Here is a 23,154-nt window from a genome sequence, read left to right as displayed (position 1 = left end):
CACAGAAAATAAACTAATGGATGATATACTATAAAATACAATTGCAAAAAAAAAAAGGCACATTCTTTTTGTGGGAGAGGAGAGGAGAGAGGTTCCAAGTGAGGAGAACATGAAAGAACAGACATAAATACAGGATCCATTTGAGAGAGTTTTCGAAAACTATTCTCAACAAACAGCTTTTTAGAACAGTTTTCAAAAACAATTCTCTAATGTTTTTTAGAACAAACTTCTGCTTAGGAACTTGGAATGTTTTTAACTTGTTTTCTATGTTTCCAAATATTTTTTAAAAATATTTATATGTAGTGTTTTCTTTTCAATTATTCTTTGTATTTATCCCATTATTTTTTTAAAATAGCCCTCAAAAAACAAGAGAAAACAATTAAAATATATCCTTAGAAAACACCATGTTTTTAGTTTTTAAAAACAAAAGACCATTTTTAGAACAGTTAACAAACATGCCCACAATCTCTCTTTTCATAGACTAATAATGATGAGATTAAATAAATAAAGTGGTTAGCAAGAAGGGGACGCAACCCTATATGCTAAGCATAAAAGGTGCACCAAGGCCAATATAAAAGGTGCAACTATCAATAAAATGTAGCAAGGAACAGTTAAAATCTCTCCTCCAAAACCCCCAACCCCATTCCACCTCCTCTCTAGTAGCACCTCAACCATGAAAGCGAAGACTTTAAGAATTCAAAACATCTCTTGCCTTTTTCCAGATAACTCAAGTCACTCCAAACAAAGAAGACACCAAAGACCATAAATATGAAGCCCATCTGCAATGTAAGAATAGTGTTGATCAACTCCTACAGCTTGCAAAAACAACATCTATTTATCTTGGACCAACCTCTTCTTTTTTCTTTTTTTTCTTTTTTTGATAAGTAAAAAAGTATTATATTATAAAAGTATACACGATGTATACATATACAAAAAACCAAAAGGTCCGAGAACGCACAAAAAAACAACCGCACCCTACGTGGAGTCTAACCAATCCACAAAATCTATCAAAGAAGTAACACTATCCCCCATATACACTCTAACCCAATCCCAAAAAATATACAAAAAAGAACTTTTGATTGTTTGATCTGAACTTTCCCTATCCTCAAAAGCTCTCCCATTTCTTTCTTTCCAAATAGACCAAAAAATGCAAAGTGGGGCAACTTTCCAAGCCTTTTTCCTCTTTTTGTCAACCGAGCGACTATTCCAACTTAAGAGCACCCCTCTCACAGACGAATGCATCACCCACTGTACTTGAAATAGAGCAAAGACCAGTTGCCACAGTAAGCTTGCTTTCGGACAATGCAACAAAATATGATATCCCGTTTCCTCAGCAACCTTACACATGTAGCATCTGTTTGGCAACCTCCATCCCCTCCTTCTAAGCTGGTCTTGTGTCAATATTCTAGCTCAATCTGCCTCCCAAACAAAAAAACTAGCTCTTGCAGGGGCCCAAGAGTTCCACACTGTACTGTGCGGGAAAGACTCCAAACTCCTACTTGCCAAAGAGAAGTAAAAGATCTTAACTGAAAAAAATTCATTCTTAGTCCCCATCCATGCCATGTCATCAATGGTACCCAAAGCACTGAAGCAGTTATGCAACCTTCCAAAAAAAGTATCAACATCCTCCAACTCCAAATCATTGAATTGTCTAATAAACCTTGGACCCCAACTACCCCCATCCCAAACATCTACCAATCCTTCGAGGCAATGATAGAATAAAGGCCCGATAACGCATCCCTCAAAGGCGTTTCCCCACACCACCTATCACCCCAGAACTTAACCTAGGTCCCCGAACCGACCTGAAGCCTTGTTTTAGCTTTGAAAACCTCTCAAGCATTTCTAATTGCCTTCCAAACCCCTACACCAAACCTCTCTCTCACCTCCTTTGTGCACCACGCCCCCTCCTGCAACCCATACTTACCAATAATAACCTGTTTCCAAAGAGGATCCCTTTCCTCCACAAATCTCCAAGACCATTTCCCCAACAAGGCCTTATTAAAAAGAGAAAGACTTCTAAAATCCAAACCCCCTTTTTGTTTCTCCATACAAACAATCGACCACTTCACCAAGTGGAGCTTATTTACCAAACCCCCTCCACCCAAAGGAAGTCTCTTTGGATCTTTTCCAATCTGGCTGCCACTCTATTAGGGATAACAAAGAGGGACATACAATAAATAAGCGAGCTAGATAAAGTACTCATAATCAGTGTTTGCCTTCCACCTTTCGAGAGATACTGTTTCTTCCACAAAGTAAGCCTTTTAAGGAACCGTCCTCCACCCCTTCCCAAACCCTACTGGACTTGTAAGGAGCACCCAAGGACCAACCTCTTCTCTTCAGATGATAAAAACACCACCCCAAACCGCCTTATTGAGGTGCTAGAGAATCTATTTTTCAGGTTTGAGGCTTGCATATAAAGCACTCCCAGCAGATAATCACTGACATTTTAAAAGGTTTGTCTACATTTCATCATCTCTCAGCCTTTCCTGACAAAAAATCCACACTATACAGATAAGATAACCAGAAAGATGTACACTTACGACAAGTAGAAGCCATATGGTTCAGCAATCCACAAGGCTCCCCATCAGGTGTGTGAACAGGGCAAAGAAAACCCCAAGCTCTGGAAGTAAGAGAAATAAATCAAGATCATAATACTCAAGCTAAGTACATTAAAAACTTTCCAAACAAATACATACTCAGGTAGCAATTTTCGCACACTCGTGGTGCGAAGTCCAGCAAATGAAGCCCCACGATGAACAGCTCGAAAATGAGAAAGAAAACGAAGAAAATTAAGCCTTTCTGCCTGAACAGTCATGCCTGCACGCTACCAAAGCCAAATGTAAAACATTAATGAGAAATTCCAAGAACCAATGAACTTTCCTACAAGAAGAAAATTGAATCTACAACTTTATTAGATATTTTCTAGTATTTCAAGCATTCCTGCTATCTAGAAGAAGAAAAAATCTTTAACTTCACATAAATCAGTTGACATACATGGCACTAATATCTAGAAGGGTAAAAGGTTGAACTTTCAGAGAATATGAAATTTCTACACCAGTTCTAATAAAAACGGTAGACGTGAATAAAAATGGGGCAATCAAGATTGCATGAGTGTTCCATTTGATTCGAAAATTCAAAACCACTCAATTCCTTCTACTAAAATATTTTGAGTAGATGTGATGCATGCTCAACCTTCAACTCCTTTATTGGAGGTTAAGAACAGAATGCAGAAATCAGCTGGCAGGTTGTACTGAGTGGACAGATAAATTAAAGAATGGGAAAAGAAAACTGGATTTTTACATCTGTCAGTTAGGACAACCATACTCAATGTTTATGAAACTGAGCCAGACCGGTTGAACTGCCAAAGACCATGTCTCCAGATCAGTTCAGTTCTTGAGCTGTTTTTCACATTGAACTGGCACTAAACTGATGGACCAGCCAATTGGACCAGAGAACCTGTTGGTTGGACCATTAGCTTAACATTTTTATTTTTATTTTTTTAATCTCTAAACGGAGATGTGGGGTGGGGGTGTGGTGCCTCAAACCTAAGCTTTCTTTGAAAAAGTGTGGATGTTACCACCAGGCCAAAGGCCACTTTTGTTATATTAGTGCTTGTAATAAATATATTGAATATTTAGAATTAACTTCCACCTGCATTTGTAAGTATTAAGATATAAAAGTTATAAAATATAAAACTAATAAAATATGACTAAAGGATGACAATATATAAAATTCATAAAATATGAATAAAATAAATAATAAAATTTTATTTTACTCTTTGATATATGATATATCTTCTTAACAATTAAATATCATAACTTTTCAATTTGATAAAATGTATAATAAAAATATTAATGCATTCACATTTTTTTATATATTTTTTTTTATAGGAATGCATTCACATTTTATTCTTATCATAATTTACTATGTTAATATTAAATATAAAAGGTTGAAATAGTTTAAGGTTTTAAACTATTTACTATACAATTTTAACTTCTTATAATTATTTTTAATTTTAATAATATATAAAAAAAATTTTGATAAATAAGCACGGATTGTATAACAAAAGGCAAAAAAGCCACAAAGCATACAGGGGGTATACTAGGCAGCTAAGGCCTCACAACCAAAAAAGAAAAACAAAAAAAACTCACCAACCCTTAACTGGATGGCTAACCACTCCAAGAAGCCTATAAGGGAGAGCAACTTCTCTCCAATATACAATTTAGCCCAACCCCATAAATTACAAACAAATTAATTTTTGAAGTTCTGAATTGCTAACACCCTCCCTCTCCCTAAAGGCTAGTCTATTCCTCTCCTTTCCAAACCGTCCAAAAAATGTACAGCGGAATGGATTTCCAAATCTTTTTACTTTTTTTCCCATAAAAGGGCCCCTCCAGCTAAATAAAACCTCCTTTACAGTTTCTGGAAAGACCCACTGAACACCAAACAAACCAAGAACAATATCCCACAGCATTCTGGCCACTGTATAGTGTATGAGAATATGATTTACAGTTTCCTCTTCACAACCACACAAAAAACAACAATTAGGGAGCTGTCACCCTCTTTTCTGGAGCCTATCTAGGGTAAGCACCTTCCCCCAAGTGGCCTCCCACGCAAAGAACACAATTTTGGTTGGAACTCTATCCACCCAAATGCAACTTTTCGGAAAAATGGAGACAATGGGGCTGACCAACAAGCTGTACGCTTTCTTGACTTTGAACTGCCCGTTTCTTCCTCCCTTCCAACAGACCGAGTCTTCCTCCAAACTAATCCTATGACCCCTCAAAACATGAAGCAAATTACCTACCATATCCAATTCCCAATCATTAAAGTCCCTAAGAAACTTTAAATTCCAGCCTCCATGGCCAAAATTCTGGTCCCACATCTCTTCCACTGTGACATTCCTATGAACAACCATGGCATAAAGGTGAGGGAATATTTGGGACAACATTGTACACCTGCACCAAAGATCAGTCCAAAATCTGATTTTGGTGCCTTTTCCCACATTAAACGCCATATTTTCCCAACACCAATCTGATTCCTTCAAGATCTCCTTCCAAAGCCCTACTCCAAACGCCTCATTTGCCTTATTTGTCCTCCAATCAAAATCCTCTTGCCCATACTTCGCCCCAAGCACCTGCTTCCAAAGATCATCCTTCACACAAGCAAATCTCCATATCCATTTGCCAAGCAAGGCTTTGTTCAAAAGGGCTAGCTTCCTTAAGCCAAGCCCCCCATTTTCCTTATCCGCACCAACCACCTCCCAATTAACAAAATGGGCTTTCCTTTCCAGATTTCCCCCTCCCTACAGAAAATCTCTTTGCAACTTTTCTAACCTCCTTGCCACGTCTTGGGCATACGGAAAAGGGACATTTGATACAATGGCATACTAGCCATCATGCTCTTTATAAGAAGTGATTCTCCCTCCTTTGGAAATATATTAACGTTTCCAAAGCGCAAGTCTCCTCCTCACTCTCTCTTCCACCCAGCCCACACGGAAGAAGCCTTATCAGGCGCCCCTAAGGGCAGCCCCAAATAGACTGAAGGCAAAAGCCCCACCCTGCATCCTAGCTCCACTGCCATCTCGTCAACCTCTTCCACCTCACCAACTGGGATAATTTCACTTTTGGCCAAATTAATCCTTAACCCTGAAGCAGCTTCAAACCAAAAAAGAATCCAGCTCAAATGCCTTAAGTGCTCCTTCTTTGCCTCACAAAAAACGACTGTATCATCTGCAAAGAGTAAGTGTGAGATGTTGACAGCCGGTCTTCTACCCCCTCGGATGCTACACCCAGAAAGAAAACCCCCTTCAACAGCCCTCCTAATTAGAACACTCGGCACTTCCATTCCCATGACAAAGAGGTAGGGGGAAAGAGGGTCTCCTTAGCGCAGCCCCTTAGAACTTGGGAAAAACCGGTTGACACTCCATTCACCAAAACTGAAAACTTGGCTATAGAAATACAACTCCACATCCAACCCAACCACTTTGGCCCAAACCCCATTTTTTGCAAAACCTTCAGCAAAAACTGCTAGTTAATGTTGTCATACGCCTTCTTGATATCCAACTTGCATATTAGGCCTTTCTCTCCCCTTTTTTGCCATCAGTCAATCACCTCATTTGCAATTAAAGAGGCATCTAGAATCTGCCTACCCATGACAAAAGCATTCTGATCAGGGGAGACCGCTTTTTCTATCACTTTCTTGAGTCTATTAGCCAGCACTTTAGCCAACAATTTATACAGCCCCCCCAAGAGACTAATAGGTCTAAAATCCCCAAGGTCCTCAGCCCCCCCTCTCTTAGGTAACAAGACCAGAAATGTGTTGTTAAGGCTCTTGAGGAAAGAATTTTGCTCATGGAACTCCTTAAACATTTCCAATATCTCATCTTTTACAAAATCTCAGCAGCTTTGCCAAAAAGCCACAGTGAAACCATCCGATCCTAGGGCTTTGTCTCCATTCATATCCATCAAAGCAGAATGGATCTCACCCTCAGAAAAAGGGAGCTCCAGACACTCCGCTTCTTGCTGACTGATCTACTTTAACTGCAATCTCCCTATATCCGCCTTCCACTCTGAATTTTCTGAGAGCAACTGTTGAAAGGCATTCACTACCCCCTCCCTTACTTCTTGCTCCTCTGACAACCACGTCCCATTTATCTTTATTCTATCCAAGGAATTACTTCTTCGATGGACAGTTGCCATACGATGGAAGTAGCCCGTATTTCTATCCCCTTCCCTTAACCATAACTCCCTTGATAACTATCTCCAATGGATTTCTTCCAAGAACACCCACTTAGCTTACCACTCCTTGGCTTCCTTTTTAGAAATTGTTTCCTCCTCTGTCAAACTTCTCTCACTTTCCACCAGATCCCAGTATTCCACTTGTTGGAGAGCTGAAGCTTTATTGCACTCCAGTCCCCCGAACACATCCCTATTCCAAACTTTTAAATTTTGTTTAAGCTCCTTCATCTTTACAGCCAATCTATAGCTAGCACTGCCTATGACCTCTATCCCCTGCCACCAACTACGAATAAGATCTTTAAACCCCTCAACTTTAAGTCACATATTTTCGAACCTAAAAGGAAAGGGTCCTCTTCTTAGGCCACCACCCTCTAGTAAAATGAGGAAATGATCCAAGGTAGGCCGAGGCAACCTCCTCTAGAGAACACTACTGAACTGATCAAGCCAACTAAGAGCCGCAAGAAATCTGTCCAGTCTAGCCCAGGACTGATTATTCAGACCCCCACTCAAGGTAAATAATCCCCCTTGCAACGGAAGATCAACAAGCCCTAAGTCATCAATTATCTGAGCAAATCTTCTCATTGTTGAGGTTATTCTCCCTTGTCTACTCCTTTCCGTTTGGGAGAGAATAATATTAAAGCCACCCCCTAAACACCAGGGCTCTTCCCAAATTCCTCTAATCGCCCCAATCTCTTCCCACGAACACTCCCGTAAACACCCAGACAACACCATTTTCCACATTCCTGAACCTACAGGAAATTGAGAACTGGCCCTCCTCCCAATCCAAAATTTCTAGGGACCTTTAGTCCCAGCAAATCAAAATACCTCCTGCCGATCCAATAACATCCAAAGCCCTCCAGTCTAAGAATCTCCCCGAACCTAAACTTCTGACCACCCCTTTAGACATTGATTAGATTTTTGTCTCCTGGATACACAGCAAATCCACCTTTTGACTTGTTACGAAAGACTTGATTATTTTCCTTTTAGAGTTGTCATTCGCTCCCCTCACATTCCAACTCAATAATTTGAGATTCATTGGACTTCCGCTAGCTGGCACCCTCTGCCCTGAAGAGAACATTTCTTTTTTTTTTTCCCCCTCATAGTCAATTGAACACTCAAGCCTCTTTAGCTCCCTCTCGAATTTTGATTTCTCCAATAGACCTTTGCTATGTATCCTCTCCCGCCTTTTTCTGATTTTGACTAAGAAACTCAAGATTTCCTTTTCCAGGCCTTCTATCGAGAATCCCAAAAAATGATTGAATTTGGCCAGACTACTTTCCTCCCATCTAATCTCCTTCTCGCCCCTGACTTCTTGGGGCACAGACTGAGCTGAACCCCACTCCGTATTCCTTGCCTTGTTATCGACACAATTAACCTCAACCAAGTCCCAACATCCATTGCCATTCTTGGCAGACCCATCTGCATCTAACATTCTCAACGTACTTCCCTCATGGATATCCTCCCTTAGCACCCCAGACTGGTCGTAATACTCCCCCTTTGGAGTCCAACCAAGAGAAAAAGAATTAGAAGGAGAAGATTCCGAGACCCTTAAGCCCCACGAATTTAAAACAGTCCCATACCTCGAAGCTTCTTCCACTAGTGCATGGTCTATCGTTGAATGTTGGGTTTGCAATTACTGCTTCCTCCAGGTTTCCTTCTACCGGGGCTTAAGAAACTCAATCTCCAAGTTGCACCCGCTGCAGGTACCAAGGCAAACTGAGAAACAAACCTTCCCCGAGAGCCCACTGTCAAGAAGCAGGGTCTGGGACGGGCCAGAACTGTCCCCTATCAAGACAGATGGCCCAATAGGTGAAGAAAACCCCTCAACGGCAGCCCACCCCTTATCCTTAGAAAGCGACGGCCCAATCGTTGGCCCAACGCCAACAGCCGCAGCCCCCTTTAACTTTTCTCTCATTGATGGGCCTTGCGAAGAAGACCCACCAGCCTCTTCGAACCCAAAATACCCACGGCAAGGGCTGACGAGGAAGGCCCAACCTCCGATGGGTCAATAAAAAGCCAGGTCACCAACCCAACTTGAGCCCGATTTTCAATCACTTCACAACCCGCCCCGCTCACCTGCCCATTGGTCCCATCTGTTGACCGGAGCGGCGCCTTGAGCCTCGCGTTTTCCAGCTCTTCCACTCGCGGGCCAGCGCGTGCAGCATCGTCACCCCTAACCTCTCCACTCGTTCGACCATTCAAGGCTCAATTGTCCACCGAGGCCTTCCTCGGCGACGGCCTGATCTCCCACCAAAGGGAGAGGGAATAAATCGCCTCCCCAACCCTGATCTTCAACGTGCTCGGCAAGTCTTCGCCGTTCGATTTAACTAATATCCGAGCCCACTGAAGTTCCTCCATTCTCTCCGTATGTGGGTCAATGGCAATGAAACCCCCACGCACTTCCCCCACTCTTCTCAAAATGGACGGGACCCACAATGAAATTGAGAGTCCTAGAATCTTTACCCAGGCTTTGTTTCTTGTTTCACTTTCTTCCAAACACCTAGTCCTTGGACTCCAGTGCTCCAAGCGTGAAGCCCTCCCACCGATCTTTTCCCAGAGGTTAAGACACGTATGGCTTCTTCCACAAATTCAAACTCCAAAAGAACCCTTCCCTTTTCCAACCTTGCCAACCCTAGCTTTCCTTTTAACCCCCAAGAACTTGCCATTAAGCACCCCAACCTCTCCAAGTCCTCTCCTCTTGCTGAACTAGGGTTTCAGCTTCCGATCAGACAATGTTCCAATCTGCTCAAATTCTGACTGTTTTACTGTTCCTGCTCCTCGGCCTTTTCGCCATTTCTGCATATGACCTTCCCGTGACCCTTTCTTCCTGTTTTTTCTCTTTTTTGCCGAAATTTACACCCAGCTTTCGTAACATCTCTGCCATAGAGATCCATCCCCCCCTTTCCCCTCTACCTTTCAGAATGCATATGTTGTATCTCTTCTTCTCCAGGTCGACAACCCTTAACCGGAGAAAGCATCCCGCACTGTTGGCGTCTTGCACCAGGAAGTAACTTCTCCCCTTTTCCTTCCATCTCCCCTTTTCCTTCCATCCCCCCTTTCCCATTTTCCTTCTTTCCCATCCTTGATGCATTGGTTCAGACCCTCCAGAAAAAACCCTACACTCGTCGGCCCCATACGGACCCATGACGAGACCCCTCTCTTGCTTTCCACGATGATAACTTGGGGTTTGCCTTTTCTCTCCTCAATTCCAATTTCGAACACCTTCGACTCCACCCTAAAGCTACTCCCCTTCCGTTTTCTCCGATTCTCTGCTCAACTTTCTCTCTCATCACCCTCACTCTCACTCACTCTCTCTCATCATTTTAATACTTTAATAATATATAAATTGTATTTATAATGTCATGCTTACATCATGATTCAACCACAAGTCCAACCATTGAATTCTGACTCAGCAACTTTTTTGGTTCAATGATCCATCCTATTCTAAAAACATTGTCCAAACTCACCATAAACATAATTCATATCATAACTACGAGATTTAGCCTCAATTGCAAATTTCAATTATTCAAAAAAATTATTTTTCATCAAACAATAACTCAATAAAAAAGATGAATAAATAGAGCTATCTTGAAATTTTATGTAGACATTTTACTTAATATAACAGGAAAATATTAAAAAATAAATAAAAATTTTAAAAAATAAAAAATAAATAAAGAGTTTTAATGAAATAGAAGAGCTATTTAACATCTTAGTGAAGGCATTCAAAACCAACACAAACAAGTAGGGGGATAGAGGATGTCCTGAACTCAAGTTTCTTGTAGCTAATGGTTCTAAATTTCATCATTAGAGTAAATATGGTGGGAAGATCAGCTGCTCAAAAATCAGGGGCTTTTTAATTTCCCAAAGGAATAAAACTTCCATTACTAAGACTTAAATGATAAAGGGCTAATAACAATGTTCCCTTCCTCCTGCCCTTATATGTTTGTCTCATAGATGTCATGGTTGAAAGACATTGATCACTTCATGTTTGAACAATGCGAGTGGTGTTGCTCGAGAGCTATGATGAACAACTATGGGTAGGGTTGTGGAAAGCTATCAGAAATGGGTGGGAGATTTTTAAAAGTAGATCTCATTTCATAGTGGGTAATGGAAGGAGGGAAAATTCTTGAAAGATGGTTGGTAGGGGAAAGTTCTTTGAAAGTTTCCTTTCCAATGTTTTTCTCTATAGCCATTGAAAAAGACACTTGGATGGTAGAAATGTGCGAGCAAGTTGGAGAAGGGCTTCAGTGGAATCCAGTTTTACAGACAGTTACATGATTGTGAATTTAAAGAGTGGAGGCATTTTTTAGAGAAGATTGCAATTGGTCTCAACTAGAAGAGATGAGGAGGATAGATTGGGCTAAGAGGAAACAAAGTGTGATAAATTCTTTGCTTAATCATACTACTCTTTATTATCGAAGGGAAGAAGAGAGGTTTTCCCTTCAAGAATAGTGTAGAATCCTTAGGTTCCTACAAAGGAGAGCTTCTTTGATTGGGAAGCTATATGGGTAAGGATTTAGTGCTCATCCAACTCAAAAGGAGGGTATGGAATTTGCCGAACAGGTGCTACATGTGTAAAAGGGAAGAGAAGATAATTGATCATATGCTTATGCACTACTCCCAAGCAAGAATTTTGTGGCAGCTAGTTTTTTCTCTTTTTGGAGTTACCTGGGTAATGATTCAGTAAGAGGGACCCTTTTGAGTTTGCATGGTTCTTGGGGAAGGAGTGGGAAAAAGTGGAAAAAAGCTTGGTGGGCCGCTCCTTTGTGTATATTTTGGATGCTAAGGATGGAAAGAAACAGAAGGTCATCTGAAGACACAAAACAATTGGATCATGCAATTAAATCTTCCTTTATGTGTATTTGTTTGGATTGGGTTGGATTGTACATAGGTTACTATTTCATGACCATGATACACTCTATAGATTGGCTGAACTCAAAGTAGGTAGAAGGAGGTTGGTATTTGGTCCCTCTCCTCTTTTTTGTTGACCTGATGGCGTTTCTTGTATACATTGTGTACTTTGATGCACCCTCTTTCAGGAACTGTTAATATATCCTCTCTTCTGCCTATCAAAAAGAAAATGTTTGAGGTTTATCTCTTTCCATGTCTTTTCCCAACTCCTATCCAAGTATAGCAATCAAAAAACACTTTTCATCCAGCCAATTTGATTCAGAAAGCCAAGGATACACAGATCACTAAACTTCTGGATGGGTTCGATTTGGAATTTGTCTACCCCCTTTCACTTTATATTGCTTTGGCTAAAGCTACGTTAATTACGAAGGATCACTCAGCTTTCTCTATGAACTCCTTTATTTGGCCAAAATAGCCTCTAGGTAAATTACCAAGAGGCATAATTAATTTCATTAATCGGCATATTTGTAAGACAAAAGATTTTGTACATTCACAATTATTACCATTGAAAAAAAAAAAGGATATACAACGTAAGTTTCCAATATATAACAATAATAGGACAGAAAAGGATACCAGGATGTCACCTGTTGTAGATCTAAACCAGATTGTGTGACGAGTCTTCCAGTCTTCAACATATTCTCAACAGCTAAGCTGATTTGTCTTGAAGGATTTTTATCCATGACCTTCTTAACATGGGCCACTACATAATCTCAGGCAACACAAAAATGTAAGGTCCCTCTGACAAATATTTAATGCCAACTACAAAAATATTATAATTCAAGATCCTCTATGCAAGAGAATAAACAAAATGGTGCAGAGCATGTACAACACTTAAATGCAACTTACATATTACAAAAGCTTTATTTCAAACATGTATGAGTCAAGCAATGATTCAGCATTTCAATGTATGATACATAAAACACTCCTCCCTGTCAACAATAGGCATACCTAACATTTGCAGACACAAAACCCATAACCAGCACTCATTTGGAAACTTAGAAAGATAATTTCTCATGTATTTAATTCAAAAATGTGAAGAAGTGGGCTATGGCTTTCTTGTCATGGAAAGTAGTACAAAAATCATTACTTTCTTCACTATTTTACTTTGTAAGGTTCTGCCATATAAATACATAAATTCAAATGATGACAGAAGTATATGTTTGATACAAGTAGTTCACAAACACAGATATTAGACTGTGTCAGGAAATTCTCATCTTACTCCAGGAGTTCATCTGTCATAAGGTGACTCCCTATCCACTAATCATGGGCTTCAATTGAAATGTCATAAAACTACATTATGTAAGTCTAGTGAATTCAGATTCATTGAAAATAGATCTATAGACTTCCAAGATACCACTTGAGGGGTAGCTCTTTTCAGCCCTCTTTAACAACAAGAAAGATAGTAGAAACTCAAAATAAATAAAAATTACGCATGGTAAATTTTACCCAAAGAGGGCACCTAAAACCTCCACAGCATGACAGCACTACAGAAAGGAAACAAGAAAAGAAGACAAATGGTGAATGACCATATCTAACACCCCCCTCAGACTCAGTGGATACAAACATTTTTGCCATCAAGCAGGAGAGATTTAAAAAAATACAGCACTTTGCAAAAAGATACAGACTGCTAAAGGTGTAAAGGGAGAAGAGCACAAAGTGGCAATTAGTGTTCATGATTGATGGTTTATCAATCCATTCTGGGGGGCAGGGGTATGGAGCCGCCTTCCAGGGCATTTCTGGCAATATAAGGCACTGCCAGAAGTGGAGCAAACAAGGAAGCTACGCCACTTCTGTCATAGGATTGATTGATTTATTGATCATCCTTCACATCAGCCAACCAATCTTCCCAGCAATACAGGTCAGGGTGCAGCATTGAACTTCAACACCTTAACAAGATACCATTTCTTGTTTCCAGATTTTTTAAGAAATGATAAGGTCTCCAAGCAGAACAAAAGAAGAAACAATAAGATGTCAATCTATGACTTAGTAAGCCCAACAAGTATCAGAAAACCATATGGATGAACCAAAACACCCCTGCCATCATCTTATGTCACAGAAAATAAGAGCAAGGAGCAGATATAACCAACAAACAACTCACATAATGTAGGGAATGCAAGCTGAAAAGAAAGATTTCAGTGGATAGTAGCACTAGGAAGCAGCTTACAGTCAGAAGAAGAATATAGATGATGCACAGAAGATGAAAAGAAAAGAGATAATCCCAAAAGAAAAAAAGGAAGGGAAAAAAAAACAATAAAACATGAGGTACTGCAAATAACTAAGAGAATTGATATTCATCCAAAAATTGACCTACAGATTGACATTGACAAACTGAACGTCAGAAGTATCCAGAAATACAAAGCAACCAGTAAAAAGGGATTGACAACAACAGAAGGAAGAACAAAGTGAAGACAGGAATATATTCTACATCATATTACAAGTCTTCAGCCACAAAGCAATAGAATTGGAATGATTTTTTGCCTGGAAGTAACAAGAGGGATGGGTAGCAAATCTCAAGGTCTTTATATACAAGATAGTTCCCCCTGAGAAGGGAGCCTTTCACCATTAAAAAACAAGGTGGTTGGTTCCCAACTATCAAGGATTGGAGTTCCTCCTTCAAACGGTATCAAATCAAGTGGATATCTTGAAATCGAGTTCAAAGACATGCAGACCTTTGTAGATGGCTTAAGCCAAAAAGAAGATGTACGGGTGCATAATAACATGTCACTGATGGAAGTACATAGCATGGTAAGTTTTGATATTTCTTTCACAGAACCAAAGACATACAGGTGCAAAATGAAGTCACTGATGTTAGTACATGTGCACAGTAATTTATGATATTTCTTTCACAAAATTTCTCATCTTAAGATTTTGTCTATAATTCCAATGATATTTCTGGATATTTGTATAGTCAATATTTTCACCAATATCAATATCTTGATAACACACAACACTGAGAATGATGAATAACCACATCTAGTATTATGATACACCTTAGTATTATTTATTTTCCCCAGCTGCAGGGTCTTCTGCAAATAAGCAATTGAGTTCTTCCCAAATATTTTTTTGATGAGAAAAGTTCTTCCCAAATATCTTAAGAGCTCCAAATCCCTCATCTCACCAGGCCTCCCATTTATATTGTCTCTTAAAAAAATATTTTGGCTATTATATGCCATATTTTATTTGTTCTAGAAACTAACAAGTGTTAATTCATAAAACCTTGCATAAAGCAAACCTGCCAAAAATTCCTTGATGGATTTTAATATTTTCAATTATTGTGTGATTCATCTTCCTTACCAACATTAAATAGATTTAGTGAATATTGGATAGAGAATAAAGAAAGATAAATACATTGAACTCTTATCCCCTTCTCATCATACCAAAGAAACTAAAATGGAACATCTTCAGTACCATGGAACATCCAAGTATCACAAAGTAATTGACCTCATACCCTAAACCAAGGAATATAACGCTTGTGGAATGATTTCTAGATAATGACTCTCATCCATTTCTTTTGAACTGTTGCATCTTTTAGTAATTTTTAGGAGTACAACTTGGTCGATGCAACCCAATGAACCAATTTGACACTCTTTGAGTTTGTGTGGTCTAAATCTTTAAGCACATTCATCAACTCCTAGGTTGCAAAAGAATAAAACTAGGGTTATTTGGTTCAGTCCTGAGTTGAAGGCTCAGGTAGCCTAGGTGAACCAAAGAACAGGTAGAAGATGCTAACCAACAATCATTATTCTTTTCAAGTAACCATAGTCCCTCGTGAAGGAGTGGTAGAGGGATCTAACAGAGAAAATGTCATCCCTACTTTCCTTCCAACTCAAAACATCCTCCATTTCTCTTCTCACTACCAAAGGATGCAAATTTCGGAACAAGCCCTCCACCTCTTCCAATTCCCAATCATTAAAATGCCTTGAGAAGTGAGGATTCCAACAACCCGACTCCCCACTCCCCTCCCAAGCATTTGACACCCACTCATCTTTGTTAACCACCAACCGGTATGGATTAGGGAAAGCTTCTTTCAACATTTGGTCCTTACACCACAAGTCCTTCCAAAACTTGACCTTTCTCCCATTCCCAACAATAAAGCGAGATCTGCAACGAATACCCTCCCATTCTTTTCTAATGGCTTTCCACACCCCCACACCATAGCCTCCCCTTGCTACTCTTGAACACCACCCTCCTTCCTCTAACCCAAATTTGTTGATGATGACTTGCTTCCAAAAGGACTCCCTCTCTACCGCAAATCTCCAACTCCACTTCCGAAGTGAGGCTTTGTTTAGAGTCACAAATCTATCAATTCCTAAGCCTCCCTCCTTGTCAGTTCAAACCAAGCTCCAATTCACCGAGTGAGGTTTTTTCTCTAAGGCACCACCTCCCCACAAAAAGTCCCTTTGAATCTTTTCAAGTCTTGCACACACCTTCCGAGGAATAATAAAGAGAGAAAGGAAGTAAATTGGAAGACTTGATAAAGTACTTTTTATCAAGGCGAGCCTCCCCCAAAAACACCCAACTCAAGTATCTCAGATTTTTGCTATTGGTGTTACAAAAAATTAGAGTGTCGTCAGCAAACAGGAGATGGAGCAAGTCCATTTTCGATTTCATTGATTGGTTGGGTTGTAAGTAAGGGGATGATTTTTTTGCTTCTCCTTTTCTTTTTGGCCTTGTTGCCTTGTATACATCATGTTTACTTTAAGGTGTACATCAGGCTTTCTTAATACAATTGCTTTTACTTATCAAAAAAAAAAAAGTTCATACATTTCTTAGAACCAATTTGCCTAGGTACCATAAGTTTATGTACCTCCAAAACAAAATAAAAATGAAAAATAGTGCAATAGAGCATCATGAATTCTTTGAAACATTTCCCATTTCATTAGCAGTGGCCTACAGTAACAGTGATATTGAACTTGAAAAGCTATAAGAATTCATAATAAATTCAAAAGAAAACCCAATTACAACATACTAAATGAGTATCAGATCAACAAAAAGAAGAGAGCTAGATAGAAGAACAAGAATGTAACATACAGCTGCTGAATTCGAAATTTTTTCTTTTGTTGATCTCATCTTGAAGAAGTCGTCTTGCCTTGTACAGCCACTCTTGTAGTTTTTCCTATAAACCAACAATACAATTCAAAATTAGATAACGCCAATACAACAATTAATATCACATTTAAATCAGAACACAGGAAAACTTGAGGATAAGGATGCAGCCTTGTATGCATCAAGCTAATTATCCAAAGATCAGTATATCATCATTTAAGTACACAGTACAGTAACATATCTAGGTTACAAGCAAATAATAACTGTAGCTTGATGATATCAATGGAAAAACAAACCACTTTTCCACCAGTAGATGAGAGTTCATACGAATATGGGAAAAACAGAACCCAAAATGTGGACTAACAACTTTAACCTACCATTTCAGTATACTTATATCATTTCAACACGTGTATGTGTACATCTTTGTGCAGAATGGGAGTGCATGTGTGTATGTATGAGGTGGACATTTTTTCTTTTTCTTTTTTATGTCAATAAGCAATGAATAAAATTCTGGGGTCTTGGAGGTTCCAATGCATCCTCATAAGTAATGAATAAGATATTGAAATCAAGAATCATATCAAGGTTCTAAAAATTTGGAGACATCAAAATGCGTCAAAGTGTTTTTTTTTTATTTTTTCTTTTTTTCTTTTTTTTGATAAGTAAAGAATCGAATTGAATTACGAAGAGCCACCAAAAGAGTGACCCAAGGTATACAAGAAACAAACCTCCCTTCACCACCAAGGCTCAAACAAGAGAATATGGAAAAAGAGTCTCAACAAGTGCCCAACCATTCAAAAAAACTTACTAAAGTCAGTGGACAATCATTTATAAACAGCTTGGACTCTAACCAAAAAAGCAAACAAAATCCCTTTTTAGCCTTTGGATAGAAAAACGTCGTTATTAAACGCATTTTTGTTCCTTGCCTTCCAAACTATCCAGAACAAACATAAAGGTTTGCTTGCCAAACCTTCTTACCCTTTTTGCCCACAAAAGAACCATGCCACCCCAGCAAAGTGTCTCTAACTGGCGAAGAAGATAAAACCCAAGGCACACTAAAAAGCACAAAAAGCAACTCCCATAAAACCCTTGTCTTTTCACAATGGAGAAGCAAATGATCTATGGATTCTTCATGCACAAGGCAAAACTAACACCTATTTGCTAAAGACCAACCTCATCTCTGAACTTGATCAAAAGTTAGCATTCTCTTGAGAATGGTACCTTACTTATTCGAGACAGGGGGGCCTTCCATCCCCTTATTTATTAATTTATTTTGGTGAGGGAGGCACTTAGCATTCTCTTGAGAATGGTAGGGGAGGGTGGCTTCACTTCGAGCTTCAAGTTAGGAGAGAGAGACAGAGTGGAGATTTCTCACCTTTTATTCACCAACAATACCTTACTTCTTTGTGAACCTTGTTTAGATGAACTGATCTATATGGCTTAGGTTTTGCTTTGGCATAAGGCTTCTTCAAGACTAAAAGTTAACTTGAACAAAAGAGAACTAATTCTGGCAAGGGAGGTCCCCAATCTAGAGTAGTTATTGTCAGTTCAAGTTGTGGAGTAGGAAAATCGTCTATCGCTTACCTAGTTCTACCCCTTTAGGTGCTGCTTTTTAAGGCTTTAGCTGCTTAGGATGTGGTAAAGGAGAGGTTCTCTAAAAGATTAGCACTGTGGAAAAGGCAATACCTCTCAAAACTTGACTCACCTTGTTAAAAAATTACTCTTAGCAACCTATCAAGTAACGTCATGTCTCTTTTTGTTATTTCTAAATCATTGGCTCTGAGACTAGAGAAGATTCAAACCATTTAACAAACTCTTTTCCATCTCTATTCTCATTTGCAGCTTCCAAGGAAGCTTAGGTGGGCTAGTAATGTGGAACGCATGCTTCTTAAGATATTTCCAAGATTGGGAGATGGATAATGTTGAGGAGTATCTTTGGAAGCTATATATGTTAGGAAGAACTAGCACAGAGTGGACAAAAATGGTAAGGAAGGCCAACAAGAGTAGAGAATTCTTGGTGAAGTCTTTCTACTCTGTCTTGGTGAAGTCTTTTCCCCTCAAAGATAGTGTGAGGTTCTTAGGCTCCTACCAAAATGGGTTTCTTTGTGTGACAAGTGACTTGGGAAAGGATTCTAACCATGAACCAACTAAAAGAAGAGGATGGTTTTTGGCAGGTCATAGCTATATGGATAAAAATATAGAAGAATCAATAAACCATCTACTTATCCATTATGGGAAAGCTCGGGGTCTATGGAACATTCTACTCCCCTTAAGTTGTACCGACACACGATGGGAGAGAGAGAGAGAGAGCGAGAGAGAGTGCGATGGAGAGGAGGGAGAAAATAGCTCGGCACCTCGCAGAAAAAGGAAGGAGAGCAGCTTCGCAGTGGAGTCTAAGGCGTTCGAGATCGTTGTAGACGATAGGAAAGGAAAACCCCAAGTTCTCATCGTGGAGAAGAAGGGAGGGGTTTCGTCATGGGTCCAATTGGGACCGGAAAGCTTAGGGTTTTTCATAGAAGGTCTAAACCACTGCATCAAGGATGAGAAAGAAGCAAGATGGGGGAGGGAATGGAAGGAAAAGGGAAGATTGTATTCCATGACGCAAGGGATAAACAGAACAGGGGGGTTTATCCGGCTAGGGGTTTCTGATATGGAGAGGAAGAGGTTCTACATCTTCATCCCGAGAGGCAGAGGGGACAAAAGGGGATGGATGATTATGGCGGAGAAGCTTCATCAACTGGTAGGCGCTTTTGGTAGAAAATCAAATAACCAGGAAGTAAGGGCCGTGGGGAAGGCTGTTGTGGAAAGCTCGTACGCGACAGTAACGAAGAGGCCAACTTGGGGAAATACAAACTCAATCACAGTGAAGGTTAAAAGGGAGGAAACACTAGGAAATCTACAAAAACTGGAACATTGTGTTGTGGCGAGTTGGAAAGCCAGTACAGGGGGAGAAGAAGATCTCGAGAGTTTGGGAAAACTTTGGGCAAAGTCTTGGGGTCTAAGAGGAAATTTAGGGTTGGCTAAGCTAGAAAAGGACAGATTCTTGCTGAAATTTGAAGATCTGGAAGAAGCAAGACGCATCGTATCCTCAAGGAATCGTTCGATGGTAGGACTCCAGGTAGGGTTGGAGCATTGGAACCCTAGGAGTGGATGCTAGGTAGAGGCGGATGTAGGAAATGAAGTCTGGGTGAGAATGGTTGGGCTTCCAATCTCGTTATGGCGTCCGATGATCTTGAAAAGAGTGGGGGAAGAATGCGGTGGTTTTATTGCAGTTGATGAACAGATGAAGACGATGGGTGAGATCCAGTGGGCTAGAATCTTGGTCAAATCGAGAGGAGAAGTCAGGCCGAGTGTATTGGAAATCGAACTAGAGGAGGAGGTCTATGCTCTGTCATTGTGGTGGGAGTGTCGACCAGTGTTGAGGAGAAAACTCAACGAAGAGGCTGGACGAAAAAGCGTTGAGGTTAAGGGTGACATTGCTTCACGCTCGAAGCAGCGCATGGAGGAGGAGCGGGTAAGCGTGAGGCTCGAGACGCTAAACTCGTCAGATGAAGAGATGGGTGAGCAGGGGGCGGGTCGGGCCGAGCGACGGCAAACCGAGATCAAAGCCCGGCAATCCGGAATTGGGCCTCAACCTATAAGGTATTGTCTGGGTCTTCTTCCTTAAGCCCAATCTTGGGCCCAAAGGAGACAAGGAGGGCTGGTGGGCTTGGCCTGGCTAATGGACCTTTGGGCCTAAAGCTAAAAGGAGTGGCAATTAGCGAGGATGGTCCAAAAGTAGGCCCATCATCAAGGAGGTGGGCCGAAGAAGTAGGCTGCCATGCCAAAGGCCCAGTCTCGTCAAAAGACCAAGCCTCAAGCAAAGGCCCAATTCTTCCAATGGGCTGCCAAAAGCAATTTTATTTAGAAGGAAAGACAAGGGATGGCCCAATCTCGCCAGCAGCCCAAGCCTCGAGCAATGACTATCAGGAGAAGGGCTATCTGTTGAAGTGCTCCATCTCCAGAAACGGGAATTCCTCATAGATAGAGCCCTTTGTCACATGGGAGTCAGAGGATCTAAGGAAGCAACAAATTTTTGCTAGTTATTCAGTGACAGACAGGGCGCTCGAAGAGGAAGCCTTGAGGTATGGATCAGGGTTTTGTTCTAGGGGAGAAAGGGTTTTGGGGGCTTCTCATCTTAATCCTTTTCTTTTTTATCGGACTCTAGAGGGAGAGTTTTACGATCGTTCTGGGGATATGGATGAGGAAATTCAGGTTGATAAAACAATGTGGTTAACAGTGTATGAGGGTTACAATGAGAAGGTCAGTGGTTGTAGGGAATTGGGAGTAACCAAGAGAAGCAGTGATAAAGTCAGGGGGACGGATGGGGCCTTTGGCACACATGACATACAAGCTGTGAGAAATGAGCCTGAGGAAAAATGGGAGGAGAGTAGTTTGGAAAAATTCAGTCATTTCTTAGGATTCCCGACGGAGGGTTTGGAAAAGGAAATTTTGAATTTTTTTATTAAAATCAGAAAAAGACGGGAGAAGATACATAGTAAAGAGTTTCTGGAAAAGTCTAAGTTCGAAAGGGAGTTAAAGAGATTGGAATGTTCTGTAAACTATGAGGGGGGGAATAAGCAAAAAGGTTGGGTACAGGGCAAAGGGAGTCAAATTGTAGTTGCCCAATGAAGCTAAAAGTCCTGAGCTGGAACGTGAGGGGAGCAAACGATAGCTCCAAAAGAAAAATTATTAAGGCTTTTATAAGGAACCAGAGGGTGGATTTACTCTGTATTCAGGAGACAAAAATTCAATCTATGTCAGAGGGTATTGTGAGAAGTTTAGGCTCTGGGAGATTCCTAGATTGGAAAGCTATGAATGCGGAGGGGGCCTCGGGAGGAATCCTAATTTGCTGGGACAAGAGGTCCCTGGACATTCTGGATTGGGAGGAGGGACGTTTTACTTTATCGTGCAGATTTAGGAATGTAGAAAATGGGGTTGTTTGGGTGTTCACGGGAGTTTATGGCCCTTTCTCCAAAGTGGAAAGGGATGAACTATGGGAAGAGTTTGGGGCGATTAGAGGTCTATGGGAAGACCCCTGGTGCCTAGGGGGGGATTTTAATATCACCTTGTTCTAGAGGGAAAGGAGCAGTCAGAGGAGAATAAGCTCAGCAATGAAGAAGTTTGCTGAGATTGTGGATGACCTAGGGCTGGTGGATCTTCCTTTACAGGGGGGAGATTTCACCTGGAATGGGGCCCACAATAACCAAGCTTGGGCAAGATTGGACAGATTTCTTGTGTCACCTAGCTGGTTAGACCAATTTAGTGGGATTACCTAAAGTAAGCTGCCACGGCCGATTTCCGATCACTTCCCAATCATGCTAGTGGGGGGTGGTATAAGACGAGGCCCGACTCCATTTAGATTCGAAAATATGTGGCTTAAGGTTGAGGAATTCAAAGACCTTATACATAGCTGGTGGCAGGGAATTGAAGTCAGGGGCAGTGCTAGCTTTAAATTGGCTGCTAAGATGAAGGAAATCAAACAAAAGTTGAAAGTTTGGAATAGAGAAATTTTTGGGAGGCTGGACTGCAACAAATCTTCAGCCCTGCAACAAGTGGATTTCTGGGATCGGAAGGAAAGCAAGAGAAGCCTGACTGTGGAGGAAACAGAGTTAAAAAAAGAAGCAAAAGAAAATTACAAAAAGTGGGTGCTTCTGGAGGAAACTCATTGGAGACAGCTTTCAAGGGAAATCTGGCTGAAGGAGGGGGATAGAAACACGGGTTTCTTCCATCATATGACAAGCGCCCACCGTAGAAACAATTCTTTGGACAGAATTAAGATCAATGGCGAATGACTGTCAGAGGAGAAAGAGATTAGGGAAGGAATTGCTAGTGCGTTTCATCAGCTGCTATCAGAAGATAAGGGGTGGAAGGCAGACATTAGGAGGCTTCAGTTTGATCAAATCAGCCAGCAAGAAGCGGAAAATCTGGAAAGGTTTTTTTACAGAAGATGAAATTCATGCGGCTTTGATGGAGATGAATGGGGATAAAGCCCCTGGTCCGAATGGCTTTACTATGACTTTTTGGCAAAGTTGTTGGGATTTTGTTAAAGAGGAGATCCTAGAAATGTTCAAGGAATTCCACGAGCATAGCTCCTTCCTCAAGAGCCTCAACAATACTTTTCTGGTTTTGATTCCCAAGAAAAGTGGGGCTGAGGACCTTGGAGATTTTAGACCTATTAGTCTTCTGGGGGGGCTCTATAAGTTATTGGCTAAAGTGCTAGCTAACAGACTTAAGAAAGTGGTTGGAAAGGTGGTCTCCACTTCTCAGAATGCCTTTGTGAGGGGAAGACAAATTTTTTACACTTCCTTAATTGCAAATGAAGTGATAGACTCGTGGTAGAAACGAAAAGAAAAGGGTCTTATTTGCAAATTGGACATAAAAAAAGCTTATAACAGCATCAATTGGAAGTTTTTGTTGA

At 40.6% G+C, this 23,154-nt stretch overlaps 1 protein-coding gene across 3 annotated transcripts in view; it reads right to left on the bottom strand.

Moving 5' to 3' along the window:
• LOC100241130 (DNA-directed RNA polymerase I subunit 2) overlaps positions 1 to 23,154 on the bottom strand; it is a 45,112-nt gene that overhangs the window by 12,381 nt on the left and 9,577 nt on the right. For all 3 annotated transcript variants that reach the window (XM_010660781.3, XM_010660782.3, XM_010660780.3), the window contains exons 14-17: positions 16,683 to 16,767; positions 12,236 to 12,351; positions 2,697 to 2,824; positions 2,541 to 2,620 (exon numbers count right to left, since the gene is read on the bottom strand). In XM_010660781.3, coding sequence (XP_010659083.1) covers positions 2,541 to 2,620; positions 2,697 to 2,824; positions 12,236 to 12,351; positions 16,683 to 16,767 — 409 coding nt within the window. The remainder of the gene's footprint in view (positions 1 to 2,540; positions 2,621 to 2,696; positions 2,825 to 12,235; positions 12,352 to 16,682; positions 16,768 to 23,154) is intronic.

This window comes from Vitis vinifera, chromosome 13 (assembly GCF_030704535.1).
Source record: "Vitis vinifera cultivar Pinot Noir 40024 chromosome 13, ASM3070453v1".
In the NCBI taxonomy this organism is placed as follows: Eukaryota; Viridiplantae; Streptophyta; class Magnoliopsida; order Vitales; family Vitaceae; genus Vitis; species Vitis vinifera.
This window is presented reverse-complemented; position numbering and strand designations above follow the sequence as displayed.